At 37.8% G+C, this 16,297-nt stretch overlaps 1 protein-coding gene across 2 annotated transcripts in view; it reads left to right on the top strand.

Annotated features, from left to right (window-relative positions):
- The window catches only part of STAG2 (STAG2 cohesin complex component), a 116,443-nt gene extending 100,728 nt beyond the window's left edge, over positions 1-15,715 (top strand). For both annotated transcript variants that reach the window (XM_075184368.1, XM_075184367.1), the window contains 7 exons: positions 2,484-2,612; positions 2,806-3,011; positions 3,092-3,281; positions 3,371-3,484; positions 5,642-5,768; positions 12,839-12,916; positions 13,912-15,715. In XM_075184368.1, coding sequence (XP_075040469.1) covers positions 2,484-2,612; positions 2,806-3,011; positions 3,092-3,281; positions 3,371-3,484; positions 5,642-5,768; positions 12,839-12,916; positions 13,912-13,935 — 868 coding nt within the window. In that variant the 3' untranslated portion in view covers positions 13,936-15,715. The remainder of the gene's footprint in view (positions 1-2,483; positions 2,613-2,805; positions 3,012-3,091; positions 3,282-3,370; positions 3,485-5,641; positions 5,769-12,838; positions 12,917-13,911) is intronic.
- Positions 15,716-16,297: the final 582 nt, after the last annotated feature.

Here is a 16,297-nt window from a genome sequence, read left to right as displayed (position 1 = left end):
GCTGCCACAATGGCTAAATGGATTTCAAAATCGCTTCACACTTACTATTTGTGCTGTCTTTTAATGCAGCAGCTCCAGGCATAGGAATAGTAGTGGACCTCGCCAGATGTGCAATGGGGACATCCACACTTGGCTGCGTCTCCCATGATGCAATATCTACGTCCGAGCAGGAGTATGAGAACCAGAACGGTCTCGGAACCTGAAATCTGCTATCAGGTTTAAGCCTCGTCTCCCCCCACATTTCAGATAACTGGGGCAGAAGGAAAAGAAACGGGCAGTTTTGTCTTCCGTTTAAACCGGGAAACCTATTGAACCACTGTTTCCAACTCAGAAATATTAAGGGTTTGTCGGACCACTAAAATAAGGTCCTCCACCCTTTGCTGATGCATTCATCCTCCCAGGTCCTTCTAGTCAGAATCTCAACCTCCTCCTACAGGGAGTGTTTTGAATCGGATTCAGCTAACCGCTGGACCCGGGAATGAGCCTGACACTTGCGCAATCTGTTAGAAGACGACGTCTCCAGCATCTTCTCTAGAGAGGAAAACTTCCTAACCAGACCCTGAACTGACCTTTTTAGGTTTTGCATCCAGGGGACTTCTTGTGATACCTACAAGGCGACAGGGCCCCGCTGAGACACCTCTCTTGGAGGAAGGGTATCAATAGACAGAACCCCAAAGGAAGGAGTAAGTAAAGTATTGTCACCTTCCGTTCCTGGTCGCACATTTTCCTGTCTGCGCTCAGCAATGGATCTAGCCAGTTCTTTAGCCCAGGTTGGGTGCATTCCCGGCAGTTGTATACAGACCTATATCCTCGGACTGACAAGCCGCGCGTTAGACATCCGTATCCGACCGTCCAGTAGGTAGCTTCACTTTACACCTAGAACAGGTAAAGTACACTATTTATATGGAACTGGACCTGGAACTGTTCCCTTTTTCTGACATTTTGTATTAACGTAAGAAAAATAAAGAGGGAGAACAAACCGTAGGTCACTCTTTCATTGTTTTCTAAAAGTTTTACTCGCACAGTAGAGAAACTTAATATCTATATACACACATATGTATATAACTACCACAAATTTCTGTCAGCAAGTGCTAATATGTAATAAATAAGTGAGTACTCCATATACAGAGAAAGTACTGTAACTTGGGAAAGAGGCAGTACGACATATATAATAGAGAGACTACAGTGACACTACTAAGAAAAAAGATATTCCGATGTAAAGATAAAGAGTACAATAGTAATAGTGACACGGAGCAAACCACACAGCAGTAGAAACAAACTTTCCCCCAGGTACAATGTGACCAGGCACAACAGAGGCAAAGTGACAGTTTGAAACGGAAGGCTCAGCTTGACTGAAAACCCTGCACGAGAGGAGGTGCCACTCATAGTGAATGACACATCTCCTTCTCAACTGTTATCCCTAACATGCCAGTTATTTCTTTTCTTCTCAGATCCTGATGGGAGTTGTTAATATTACAGCCCCTGCCAGGCTTTAACACCTAAGGCTCCAAGGCTGTTTAAGTCCTTTGTAGAAGTTGAGGACTGCCAGCACCCCCGTTTCAGCCACACTGAGGTGGGGAGACTGAGGCTGAATGCCGTGGCTCTCGGCGCAGGCCATTGTTACTCCTGTGTAGATTCTGGTTCCCCTGTAGTTTTTTTTTTTTTTCTGCGACTGGGTGACCCTTCTGTAGCTAGAGTTGGAGGGGCGGCGGCATGGGATCATCATCGGCATCCTCCACGCTCCTAGGGCCTGATTCATGAAGGATCTTAACTTGAGAAACTTCTTATTTCAGTCTCCTGGACAAAACCATGTTACAATGCAAGGGGTGCAAATTAGCATTCTGTTTTGCACATAAGTTAAATACTGACTCTTTCTTTTTTTCATGTAGCACACAAATATTAACTTTAAATTTCAGTGTACAAATAAGCTATCAAGTATTTGTGTGCTACATGAGAAAACAGTCCAGGAGACTGAAATAAGAAGTTTCTCAAGTTAAGATCCTTAATGAATCAGGCCCCTAGTTGTTTGTTAAAATAAATTGAAAGAGATAGAACTAAACTAAAAAGTACCCTACTCTGTAGGATCTTTGAAATAACTAGATGGATGGAAAGACAAAGTGGCATTGATGGTAGGCAGCAGGCCAGTCAGGTTGTTACAAGTTAATGCCTTACTCCCAGCACAGTGCCCTCTATACCCCATGGTCAACAGTGTCCCCCAAAGAGCTGTGCAAGAGAAAGTATAACGGTATTATTAAAAAGATGCAAACAGGCTATTATGCAAAATTCATATTTTTCAAAATTCATTGCATGCTGTATCATTTTGATTGTCCTTTTTTGCAAGTTCAAAGTTTCAGATGTAATATATTAAGATTTGTATTAAATTGTGACTGTGAATTTATTTTATTTGTTAAAGTGTTTTTAATGCTTTTATGTCAATATATTTTTTTCTTCAAACCCAAAAACTTGTTACATATATCTTACAGAGATGGTATAGAATTCGCCTTTAAAGAGCCAAGCCCACAAGGAGAAGTCCATCCGCCTTTAAATATGGCTTTCCTTGATATCCTGAGTGAGTTCTCTTCTAAACTGCTAAGACAGGACAAAAAAACAGTGTAAGTACTTTCAATAATTGTTCGTATGTTGCTTTTTATTTTTTGTTATTACTGTATAGTTTTTTGTGTACTGATGATCATAACTACTATAGGACACAGTATGTATGCATATAACCTAATCTATGTGAAACTTGTTAGGTTTTATATGTATTTAAATTATAATACAGGATATTCAATCTCACTCTATTTCTAGGTATGCATACCTTGAAAAGTTCATGACATTTCAAATGTCTCTCCGAAGAGAAGATGTCTGGCTACCACTCATGTCTTACAGAAATTCTTTATTAGCTGGAGGGGATGACGATACTATGTCTGTTATGAGTGGAATGAGTGGTCGAGGGTCTTCTGTGAGGAGTAAAAAAACAAAACCAGCAACAGGAAAGCGGAAACTACCAGAAGGTATTAAATTAGCATGTCTGAGGGTGTTCCCTTTTATTGCAGCTTTGTGCTTTTGTTTATTCTAAATTCTTATCTTTTAGCTGAAGAGAGCAGTAGCAGTGACAGCATGTGGCTGAACCGTGAGCAAACAATGAATACTCCAGTCATGATGCAAACACCTCAGTTAACATCCACCATAATGAGGGAACCGAAGAGATTGCGGCCGGAAGATAGTTACATGCCGGTCTACCCAATGCAGCCTGAACACCACCAACCTCCCCTTGTTTATAAGTAGGTGTTAATGCTCCTTTTTTGGTGTTTTTTCTGTGTACAAAGTGTAGGCAACAAAGGTAATAACAGAGAAAACAAATTGTGTTCAGTACGCAGGTAACGTGGATGCTTGCTCAGCGACAGCAAGAAGAAGTAGCAAGGCAACAGCAAGAGAGAGCCGCTATGAATTATGTGAAGCTGAGGACTAATCTGCAACAAACCATGTAAGAAATGAAATATGTAATGTTTCTAGAGGTATCGTCATTTGAACCTAAATGAACACTAAACATAGAAATCATTTGTCATTTAAAAGTTACTAGTGACATTCAAAAAAATATGTGGCTATTTCAAATTCTGCTTTATTTATAAACAAGGCCACCTTGTTAACGAGCACATTGATTAACATTCCTCAACCACAATCTTAACCTTACTTACTACATTACCCTATTACCATCTGTTACACAATTTCGCACAAGACAACTACCCTATGACCAACATTGTTGTGTGACAGGATCATTTAGCTTATGAGTCACTTTTACCTTTGAAGTCTTGCTGGACCGAAATGCAAAATGCAGATTTAACCTCATGTATCAAACTCCCATTGTCCCATAGATTGTAAGTTTGCGAGCAGGGCCTTCTCACCTCTTTGTCTGTTTTACCCAGTTTGTTTATTAGTTTACTGTGTTTGTCCCCAATTGTAAAGCGCTACAGAATATGTTGGCGCTATATAAATAAATGATGATGATTAACACTTTTTTGAGTGCCTTCTAAAAGACAGTCTTCCAGCGAGATAGATAGCAACATAGAAAACCAACATATTAATGGAACATTTTACATGTAAATGTGTCTATTACATGATGCATTTTGATATTGGATCAAAGTGTCCTATTTAAAGGAGTGTCCCAACTCAATATGATTTTCAATGTGTTGGCTTGTACATGCACTAGATGCATATTGTTTTATGTATCAATATATTGTATATACTGACCTGTCAAGCACACAACCTGACAGAAAATGTCCTGTATAGAAAATAGCTTCACACACCTGTGTATAAATAATGTGTAAATAAATAATAAATGCCCTTAATTTTATGTACAATCAATAGTTTTGTATATAAATAATCAGAGGAAGACATGAGAAAAAATACTGCCGTCTCCTGGCTAGCGGAAAAGGTGCACATTTATTGTTAAGTTGATCTGAAAGACTGAAGTGTAGCTGTGCATGTCTTCATTTTATGTATGGTACACCTGCTCTACAGATTTATATCAACATGTTGTTTTTATTTCACATGAGACAAGCAGTTATAACACCCAGAGCATCAGGTGCTTTTATAAATGTCATTTCATCTCTGCTCATAAATGGATTAAAAAGGAAGATGTAAAGATTTTGTTATTGAAGTTCTTGTTGGGGGTCTAAAATGCAATAATAAATAAAACGCTTGTTTGAGGCACATATAGCCATATGTTGTGGTTCCCCTTTTAATTCCCCTCTGTTTACTCTTGCTTTCCCGGTTTCCCTTGAAAATTGTAAATTCTAGGTATTTTTTTACTTCATAGAACTGACCTTTAGGGTTAATGCCTTTTTTAAAAAATATATTTTTTGGTATTTGTCTTCAAATTTGTTTGTTTTTGTTTTGATATGTTTAGAAATGCCAATTTCCACTTTGATCTGAAGCGATCCGAAGAAAGCCCCACTCAGCTGAAGTTGCTATTTCAGTTCACTATATTATGTGTTTAGTTTCTTATGGAAGTGCATAAAATACAGAAATGCAGCTGTTTCTTTTAAAGGAGAATTATGGCGCAGAAAATCGGAATTTATAGAGCCAGTAATAGAATACAAGCTTGTGTATGACTCTAACTTAATAGTACGGAAATACCTTTTGCGTTGCAGGCATATTTACATGTTGCTGCAAATTTTGACTTAATGCTTATGGTTTTTTTTTTATTTGAATTAGCATATCATCAAACTCTGTGATATAATGGGCCATATTATACTTGGCCAGTGTTAATGTGAGGCTAATCAGTTGAAAGTGTGTATTTAGTGAGGAAGTTTAAATTCTCATTCTATAGTCAGTGAAAAGGTAGACATAAAATACTGAGAATATTGGCAAAGACCTGTCAGTGGGCTTGAGCAGGGGCTAGGGAACAAGTGCAGCATGCATAAAAATGTATTAGTGAAAATATTTTTCACAGGAATTAAAAACACGGAAAATACAGTTAACTCTTAAAGGTTTGAGACACAATAAATTGCAGCATATTAGCTGTCTTACTACTTATTTGCTTTAGGTTAATTTTATATTGAATAATGCAAATATGTTTGTCTATAAATAATGGTTTTGTTACCTATAGCATATTTTACTTTACTTTTTTTTCCCTCACAAGACGGCGTAACCCTGGGCTGATGGAAGATGATGAGGAGCCAATTGTTGAAGATGTAATGATGTCATCGGAGGGACGAATTGAAGATCTTAATGAGGGCATGGATTTTGACACAATGGATATAGACTTAGTAAGTTACATTTGCTTTGCTTTTAGTTTAACACTGGCAGTTTTAAGTTGCCAAATATAAGGATAGGCGTAAGCCCAACATTCTTGTCTTACGCTTTAATAGAAGATCTCCACCTCCACTTATATTTTAGATCTGTTTTTTATTTTCTTGCATTTAAAATGTTTACTTAAATTCAACCTAGTCATGTTACTTTACTGTTTAAATCCTGACCTTTAGATTGTAAAGATGCTGCGAGTTGAGGCTTGCCAAATTAATGGCAGTAGACCTTGTTTTTGTGATATATAGATGTAATTCTCTCCTGTCCACTACAGTAGTCTTCCCAGTGATACCTAAGGAAATTCCTCCTACAATCTCCCACAAATTAAAACCATTTTGTTGTATTTTTATTTCTCTTTCATCCAATCTGGGGGACGCTGCTACCATGGGTTGTATGAGAGGGCTCAGGAGTTGACACCTAATATTTAATTAAACTGTTAATGTAATTGTTGACAGAAGCGCCTCCCCTCTGCAACCCCTATAAGCTCCTCAGTATTCTTTAAGTGCCCATGAGAGTTGGGCTAAATTTTAGCTCCTCTGCAGCTGTTTCTTTAGGTTAGGTTGTATTTTATTTTGTTTTTTTAATTTATTGGTTGGTTTTTTTTTTTGCGTTTTTTAAACTTCACAGTGCTGACAGGCACGGTCCACTGAGAGAAACATATTCCCTCAGACAGACGTAACTATTATAAACTATTGTTATTAAGCTGTCTCACCGGCGCTGCTATTGGGGGCATAGAGTACCGCAATGTCAAGGTGGCTCTGCTGGCTGTACCATGTCCCACCCTCCTAGAGGAGATGGGGGTGGAGCTTGGTTTGTGGTAGAGTCATAGTTACATACTTTTTCTAATTTCTTCATGTAGTTACTATTATCGAAATATGTATGTGCGTATTTGTGTGTGTGTGTAATATATATATATATATATATATATATATATATATATATATATATATATATATAATGTATGTGTGTATATATATATATACATACACACACACACACACACACACACACACACACACACACACACACACACACGTTAACCCGTGCATGATACTCATGCATTCTAGTCAAATCAAGCTACTTAAGGTCTTAAAAAGGTTCTTGTCATGCATTTGGGCCTAGCCCAGGCCTCCTCAGGGGAAGAGCGTTACTTCCCGACGCAAGCGCCCTTTTTAATGTGTGTTCATGAGGTAAAATTACCTCGCGAAAATGAGTTTGACCCCTCAACTCGTAAATTTAGCACTTACTACCCCTCCCACGGGGGGAAGGGGGGATGATGGAAGTTAACTGACTTCACTATTCTAATTTTTTCGTCAAATAATGTCAGTATACCAAATTTCAGGTCAATTGGATGAGCCCTTTCTGAGAAAATCGTTTTTTACACACACACACTAACACACGCCGCTAGGCTTTTACTTTTATTTATTAGATAATGCTAAGAATTTAGTAGGTCAGTGTATAACTCCGCCCAGCAGGTGGCGCTGCAGCTTGTTTGTTTTTTTCCACACACAGACTAACACACGCCGCTAGGCTTTTATAATATGGGTATATATATATATATATATATATATATCTATATATATCTATAATATAAATGCTTAGTGGCGTGTGTTAGTCTGTCTGTGTGTGTGTGTGTGGAAAAAATAAAACCAAGCTGCAGCGCCACCTGCTGGGCGGAGTTATACACTGACCTACTAAATTCTTAGTGTGTGTGGGGGAAAAAATTCAGAAAGGGCTGAAATTTGGTATACGAAGATGTTTTTAATTTGTTAATTTAATTTGTTAATTGTTAAAAGTGTTTATAAAGATTTAAAAAAATATATATATATTTCTTGAAGGAGAAGTGACAGTTGGGAGTGGGTGGTGGTTGCCGGGGGTGACAGTGGGGAGTGGTTGGTGGTTGCTGGGGCTGACAGAGTGAGAGGAGTGTGTGATACTCAGGACCGCTGAGAGAGATCCCTGTGTCTGGATAGACATCTGGATAGATGTGGCGATGAAAATGAAGGATGAGGTGATGGAGAAGAATGATGAGGTGGTGACATGTGGACAAAACCACGTTAAAAATGGGCGCTTACGTCGGGGAGTAACGCTCTTCCCCTGAGGAGGCCTGGGCTATGGCCCAAATGCATGACAAGAACCTTTTTAACACCTTAAGTAGCTTGATTTGACTAGAATGCATGAGTATCATGCACGGGTTAACTTGTGTGTGTGTATGTGTATATATATATATATATATATATATATATATATATATATATATATATATATATATATATATATATATATATATATATATATATATATATATATATATATATATATATATATATATATATATATATATATATATATATATATTGGGAAACCTGAATACTCCAGTAAGCTATGGGTGACGTGGTCTATCTTTTACGGTATGTGCCAAACTTGGGCGCCATCTAGAAATCGGCCCAATTCCTGTAGAGTTTTTGAAATAAAAGGGTGTACTGCGACTTTTGAATCACCCTGTGTGTGTGTGTATGTATGTATGTATGTGTATATATATATATATATATATATATATATATATATATATATATATATATATATATATATATATTGTACTTACACACATCATAATATAAAGCGTTGTGTTGCTGCGACTATTGATATGTTGAGTTACAGGTTACCTATTTCTGTTGCATCCTAAGTATTGCGAAACATGTTTGAGACAGATAAAACACCCAATGTAAAGTTTTTTACCTGTGCAAAATGTAAAGGCAAAGTGGACAGCAGGATCCGGGAGTGGTTTCTGTGGACGGTGATGCAGATAGCCGTGGTGCGTGCACCACAGTGGGCTCCCCCTCAGATGGGGAAACCAGCTTGGGCGACTGCATTGGAACAGTTGGTGGTGGCACTTGTTCAGTTGCTCACCCATCCTGCAGTGATACCCGTAGTGTAAACGATTATCACTCTGGCTCCAAATGTATCAGTACACCCTTTTACGGCTGTCAACCTTACAACATCTTCAGAGGATATAGGGGATGGTTCTTCAGTCCTCCCAGCTCCTCTTCGTTCTCCAAGTCAAATCCAGACAGAACCTTTTTAGTCCACTTCATTTGTACATGGCCTTGTAAAATTTAAGAAACTTCTTGAGTCCACGAGATCTTAGACTTCCTGTAAAAGACATAGATATGCTCATCCTCTCTTGGCAGTCTCTGATTCAAAGGAAGTCTGTGAAGTATTTGAAGACTGACTCCCCTCAGACCGTGGTCTCAGGAGACTCTTCCAGGGGTTAGGGAGTGTAGGATTTGGTCCTGACGGTTCGTCAGGCCTTGGACTTATTACGTTTTGACAACACAAGATTATCTGGATTGTTCAAGTGGCAGAAAAGTCTGTTTCCCTCCTTCTGAAGAGATCTCATTAAGCTGGCATGGAAACAATCAGACAGAAAATTCATTGGACCACGTAGGTTTCCTAGCCTCTATCCACTTCATCCGGATGAGATGGCCAAGTGGGAACAGGTACCTTCAGTGGATACACCTGTAACACGGTTGGTGCGCCATACCACTCTACCTGTGCCTGGCTCAGAACACGGACAATAAAGTGAAAAGGTTTTTGAATACCATTTAAGTGGTGACGAGAACTTCGCTTTTGCCTGTTTCTTCCTCCATTTCGGTGGCTAGAGTGATGGGGAACTGGGCAGATCAGAATGCTGATGGTCTTCAGGATTCTGATTTGCTTCCTCTGGCACTACATCGGAAAGAAGTCTAAGGATATCTAAATAACACAGTTCAGAATGCAGTCTCTGTGTCTTCTTCCATCTCTGCATCAACAGTTGCAGCTAGGAGATCTAATCTTTGTGGTAGCTTTCTTGGAATGCAGATAACAAATCTTGGAATCTCTTCCTTATGTCGGCTCTGTTCTTTTTTGGTCCAGAGCTGGACAACATGATATATCGGGCTACAAAAGGAAAAGTAAAATTTTCCCTGTTAATGCCCACAGGGCATGGGGACCTTGTTTTGGTTCCTTTTGTCAATCTTTTCCTTGGCCAGTCTTACAGAGGTAAGCCTATCACGTCCAGGGGTCAGTCCCAGAGGTGCAGGTTGTCCTATTCTAGCAGACGTCCAAGGCCTAAAACGCATGCAACCTGATGGGATTCCTTTCTAACTCACAGGTCTGGGGTGACGCCTCTTGTGGGAATATATGATTTATGGGGATCATGCAATGTGGCTACATGATTGCCCTCCAAAGTTGGCCACCTCATGTTTTTTTTTCCTTTTTCACCTTCCGCGAGACAAAGGAAAGAGATTGGCTATGCAACAGTCGTTCGCTCCGCTTCTTGCCGTAGGTGGCGTTATGTACCAGGTCTTTGGAGGGGCAAAGGTACAGAGGTTTTTATTCAAAACTTTTCCTGATTCCCCAGCCAGTTGGCTCCTTTTGCCCTATTATCAATCTAAATACCGTAGGTCTTCATCTCCGGGTGGACAGGTTTCATATGGAGTCAGTGATCAACATGTGGGAACCAAACAAGTTCTTGGCCTCCATTGACATCCGAGATCCTAATCTTCATGTGCCAATTTGGGAGGCGCATTAGTCACTTTTGAGATTGCAATGGAGGACTCCCACTTTCAACTCGGGGGGCCATTTCGTTCGGCCTTTCCACGGCACCACAAGTCTTTACAAAGATCATGGCAGCACGGTTGCGTAGCCTGAAAGTTTGCATCATCCCATACCTGGACGATTTGCTAATAAAGACGGACTCTGGACAGTGAAAGATGGAGCTAGAGGGTCTGAACAAACAAGTGCTGGAACAGCACGGCTGGATCCTAAACTTACAGCTCGGGAAGCGTCACTTCCGATAAACATTTTGAAACCCTGAGCCATGCTGCTGGCACTATGGGGAGCTCAGTCACTCCTTCAGGACACTCCAGTCCACCTCTAGTTGCAGAACGCCACAGCCGTGGCGTACATCAATCGACAAGGCAGCACCAGGAGTGCCGGAGCGGTGAATGGGCCAGGCCGGATATTGTTTTGGGTAAAAATGTATGTTCCGACAAGTTCTGTGGTGTTCATCTCTGCTGTAGAAAATTGGGAGGCCGACTACAGAAGCAGACACGTCGTGTTACCAGGGGAGTGGTCCTTACACCTGAATGTGTTTCAATGTTTGGTCCAAACATTGAAACCATGAGGTCCAGATGTGGGCCTCATGGTTTCTCACCACAATCACCAGCTGCCCTGATTCTGCTTCAGGACCAGTGACCCCTTGGTGTGCTTGCTGGATGTCATGACATGGGAGTTCAAATTAAGTTATCGATTTCTCCCAATCCCGATTCTACCTCGGGCCCTACTTGCACCTGATTTGAGCTGAGTCTGCTACCCGTACTTACGATGCATGGCGGTCTGTCAAGGGCAGGGCAGAGAGGTTACCCCCAGGGTAGTTGATACCATGTTGAAAGCAGGGAAACCGGTTTCTGATCAAAATTATCATAGAGTGTGATGTCAGCTTCTGCGAATGCAGGATTTGCCATATGGCTGCCTTTCTGCTTTCCAGGTTAACTATTTTGCAGAATGGTTTGGAGGTGGGCCTTTGCATTAGTTCCCTGAAGTTGCCAGTATCAAATTCATCTTTATTGCGTGTATACACGGATGTCTAGTTCATACAGGAATAGACATACACATAGGAGTGTACCGTCGTCGTCATCATCATCATTTTTATAGCGCCACTTCTGCAGTTGGCACATATCCAAGCTTTATTCGTTATAATCAGTTTCTACAGTGAACAAAGTATGCATTGGTACAGTATTATGGGTTTGTGCCCGTGAACACACAAATCCTGCGATAACAAATGCTTTGACTTTTGCCTTTTCAGAAATACATATCCCCGGACACAAAACAACTGTTGACTATTCTAAACATTATATTTAGAGCCCTATCCATAGATTAAATAGATATAACCGTGAACTTCCTATAATGCTAACTTACTCAAACTAATATGGCTTATACATAGAGCATCTTTGTGGTAAATAAGTGGTTCATTGTTCAGGCCCTTCATAGCCAGAGTTCTTCCCCTCAAGCATGAATTACATCACAATACATACAGTCATTACATAGGAAAAAGCATGTGACTGACAGTTTTTAACTCCAAGAAGCGATATTATCGGCCATAAGTTAATTGTGTGTACAGCACATTTGAATAAGAGTATGATATAAAATAAATTATCTTAGCCTCAGGTATTTTATCTTTTTTTTTTTTTATTATTATTATTATTATTTTTATTATTATGCACTTTTCTCTCACAACACCTTTGCCCGGTTTTACTGATTTCATATTTTTGCGTCTCCTGGCGCAAGTTTTGTGAGCTGAATTGTCAGAGTGTTCCATCCCTCAAGGGGCTACTGTAGAACGTAATAATAAGAGCACTATCCCGTAGATTAGATGAGAGAGAAAGGAGGATTGTTGTACTTGCGTTTAAATCCTTTTCTCTGATTCCATTCGGGGGACACTGCATTTCCGCCCTTCGCTCTTCTGCTGTTTTTGCTGGTTGTGCCTTATGATCAGTTTTACTTCCTTAGGGCTTTTCAATTACACTGTGGAGCTACAGGGGTTGCAAAGGGGAGGAGCTCTGTTAAGTTACATTAGTAGTTTAACCGTTTAAGTGTCAATTCCTGGGTCCCCTCATACAACCCAGGGTAGCAGTGTAGCCCAAATGGAGTCAGAGAAAAGGATTTTACATAAGTATAAAAATCCTCTTTTTTTTGTCTTGTTTAAATGGAAATGAGACTGTGCTCCATATTCAGTGGGCCTGGTGTATGGAGTCTTCTGTCCGCATTCGGATCCAGAGCTGCATAATGTGGCTGATGTCTGTTTGAACAGAGTAGCATGTAAAGCTGTTTCATACTACTTTGTTCAATACGCTGATGTTTGGCTTGAGGTGTTAGAAAAGATATTTATTACATTTATGATGTAGTGTGATATACTTTATATTTTACACAATGTATATATGTTTGTATGCACATTGCTCATCTTACTTGACACCTGCTTTCCTTTCTTTAGCCTCCATCTAAAAACAGGCGAGAGAGAACAGAGCTTAAACCTGATTTCTTCGATCCTGCTTCAATCATGGATGAATCTGTAAGCTTAAAATACATAATACCTGCCATTTTAAAAATAATGAAATAAAACGTCTTAAACTTATTGAAGTGAGTTAAGGTTTTGCATACCCATTTGATCCATGAGCAGAACTGGAAAATGAAATGGACTAACCTTAATAATATGTTCCAGATCTGAGATGTAATGATAATCATTGTCGATACTTTTATGAATTATCTAAATTCTGAAACTTCCTAGTATATTTTTTATTAGTCATTGTTAGCCAGATAACTTTGTTCTGTAGTGCAGATTTATTTTTTTAGGTTGTGACTATTACATGTTAGTTTTACTGGTGACTTTGCCAAACAAAAGGATTGAGTTTTAAAATGTGATTAAGTTGTTAAGGCCTTAAAATGACTGACATTACTCTGGGAGAACCTTAGGAAAATGTCAGATGATATTTGCTTAGTGCTCCTGGTTAAACAGTCATGTTTTTCAAGCAGATGGTGTGACCTTTTATAACGTATTATAGAACTATCTTCATACTATTAAAAACAGATCTATTCCTAAAGTATTAATCAGTTTATGGACTTCATTAAATTGATGTCGCTTTCATGTTAAAATATATTGAATTTCTGTATAATTTCAACATGTATGTATTTTAATACAAGTACCATATCAAATTGGTTAAGTGGTTACTGTGCCAAATTAACACAGAAAAAGAACACAAGAAAAGTTTGTTTTATTAAAGCACATTCATTTTACATAGAAAAATGCATGTTCTTCCATTCAGAAACTCTTCAACTTCCCATTAAAGATATTTGTAATGCACTACAATTTACACTTGATTACAGCAAAGCACATATTCATTGGATATATCTTTTTCCATAGCCATTCATTTTCTCTAATTGTTTATTATTATTTTCCACATTTCAACTTACATTCTAAGTCTTTATTTTAGTTTTCCATTTCTATCTCTCTGCATCTTTTACATACTCCTAACTTCCATTTTGTGTTTTTGTTTTTTTTCTCTCTAGGTTCTTGGGGTATCAATGTTTTAATACCAGTTCATCTATCAACTCTGTGGTGAAGTTTTTTTTAAATGGAAGAGGAAGTTTATAATGACAAATTTGTGGTAGATACAATGAAATTCTGTACAGAATTTTCTCTTAAGGAGAGTTTGATATGCTTACCAAGATTAAGTGCATTGAGGGGCAGTTTTGAATGCCTGAAAAAAAAACTATAAAGGACAAGTAAACCATTTTGAAAATAAGCTACATTGTATTATTTTTGGAAAATCTTTTTATTTATGTCTTTTAGTTTGTCCAATGACCGTAAAGATTTTTCTCTTACTTTAACAATTTTTCCATCTGTGAATAGTGTTGGCTTTGTTAACACTAGGGGATTATTGTGTTTTACATTTTTGATCTGGTATGGTTATGTATTAGTTTCCTATATTTTCCAACATTTGTTAAATCGCCCCCCCCCTTTTTTTTTTTTTTTTTTTATAAAATGAATTATAATATAATCGGTCTCCAAAAGTTACAACCAGCTTTTAAGGTTTTTTGTTTTTTTTGTTTTTTTTATAAATACAGTTGTCGTTCAAAGGAGCCTTTTTCAGATACCTCTTCTGAAGGTTAACTGCCCGAAGGTATCCCAACATAACCATTCTTGTTCATTAATCACCCTATAAGTTTGCTTGTCCTTTAAGAAACATGTAATGTCGTGGAATTCCTTCCAGTAGTGCCACTGTATTTTGTCTCCAAATAAAAAGAAGCTTATTGTAGTATGTTTGCAGAATAAAATTTAAACAGAATTATACAGCTTATTAGAGTGTGGGAATAGGGTTCTAAATTTTAAATAAAATTATATATATATATAAATTGGTGCTGATTTTATAATTGCGCAGTTTGTTTAGTTTTTTTCTTACTTTTAAATTCCAAGTTAAAATGAGGTTTCAGAAATATATTGAAAGTTTTAACAATGTTTAAAAATAGTTGAAGCGTGAATACTCGCTTTAAAATAATTTTTAAATTTGTATTTTATATTGTTTTATCTATTTGTCTTTGCAAGCAGTCTTCAGGTTAAGTATACTTCCAGCAGGTTACATTACATTTCCTCTATTTTTAAATTAGTTGAAAAACTAGGTATCTCATAAGCACTGGCTTTATTGTAGAAAAGCTTTGATCCACTCTTCATACTTAGTTCACAGCTAACAGTCAAAAATCGCCATCTGACATCAATTCATTTCCCCCAGCTTAGGCAGCTAGACATTAAAGTAAAATTAACTTATATTTCATGTGTATATTTTTTTTGTCAGTTGTCTTTCATTTTTCTGAGGATTAAAGTCATTCCATGCCTTATGCTTGCAATACACAAACTTCTCTTGTTTAAAAACAAAAAGTGCTGTTTAAAAAAAAAAAAAGAAAAAAAAAAAGTATGTAACAATCACCTTTAGGCTGAGGTAGCCAAAAACCATAAATTAACCAGAGAATTATAAAATATAATTTTTTGAACCTCATAGTCCTAATACAGTTCATGTTGCATACAACTCATGTCTGAAATGACTGCCTACCCTTCTTTCACACCACTGCATTTATTAGAACTGCTGAAAGGACTGTGTATATATCATTTGAAACTTGTCGATTTCTTTCTTACTCTAGACAGAGTATATCTTTGTGAAAGCAGTTCTTACAGCTTTGTTTTCAACCAGCTAAAATGTTTTATATATTTACCTAACCTGTTGTCCTCCACATTCTATTGTCCTCTGTACTGTTTTCTGATTTGTATTTATGTCTTGAGACAGTAACTTTTTGAATAAAATAAACCTACAGTATATGATATGTTTAATTCTATTTAATTTATATGTTGTGAATGTTTTGTGGATTGCTGGATTTAAAAAAAAAAAAAAAAAAGTGAACTGCTTATGTTGGTTTTAAAGTATTGTATGATAGTTTTAAATGAAAATATATGCCCCTCCCATCAGTTGCTGGGTTACTGAAGTGGAAACAGTGATACTCTAACAAAATACTCTTCACTAGACAACAGATAGCTGTTGGTTATTTGTACTTGAAGTGCTCTATCTTGCTTAATTTTACAATTGTGCTGATATATAAGACCTAGATTATACTTGTTTCATTGTCTATATGTGATTTGTCCTCCAACCTCTCTTCCTCTATACAGATATAATGTTCTATAATTTGGTTTAAAAAAACAACAAAAAAAAAAACATACACGCTTTTCTTCAAACATTCCGTGTTTCTTTTCTTTCTGCATCCCCAACCCAATTGTTTGTTTGTGTTCACTTTGTCCATTCTGTTGTTTTTGTAAAACATGCAGATATAAAAGCATAAATTTTTTAGATGTATATCTCCCTCTTTTTCAGCACTGTAGCACTTGTCTAAAACAAAAAAAAGGCCTGCT

This window comes from Mixophyes fleayi, chromosome 9 (assembly GCF_038048845.1).
Source record: "Mixophyes fleayi isolate aMixFle1 chromosome 9, aMixFle1.hap1, whole genome shotgun sequence".
In the NCBI taxonomy this organism is placed as follows: Eukaryota; Metazoa; Chordata; class Amphibia; order Anura; family Limnodynastidae; genus Mixophyes; species Mixophyes fleayi.
The sequence above is the reverse complement of the archived record's forward strand: the minus strand, read 5'-3'. Positions and strand labels throughout refer to the sequence as shown.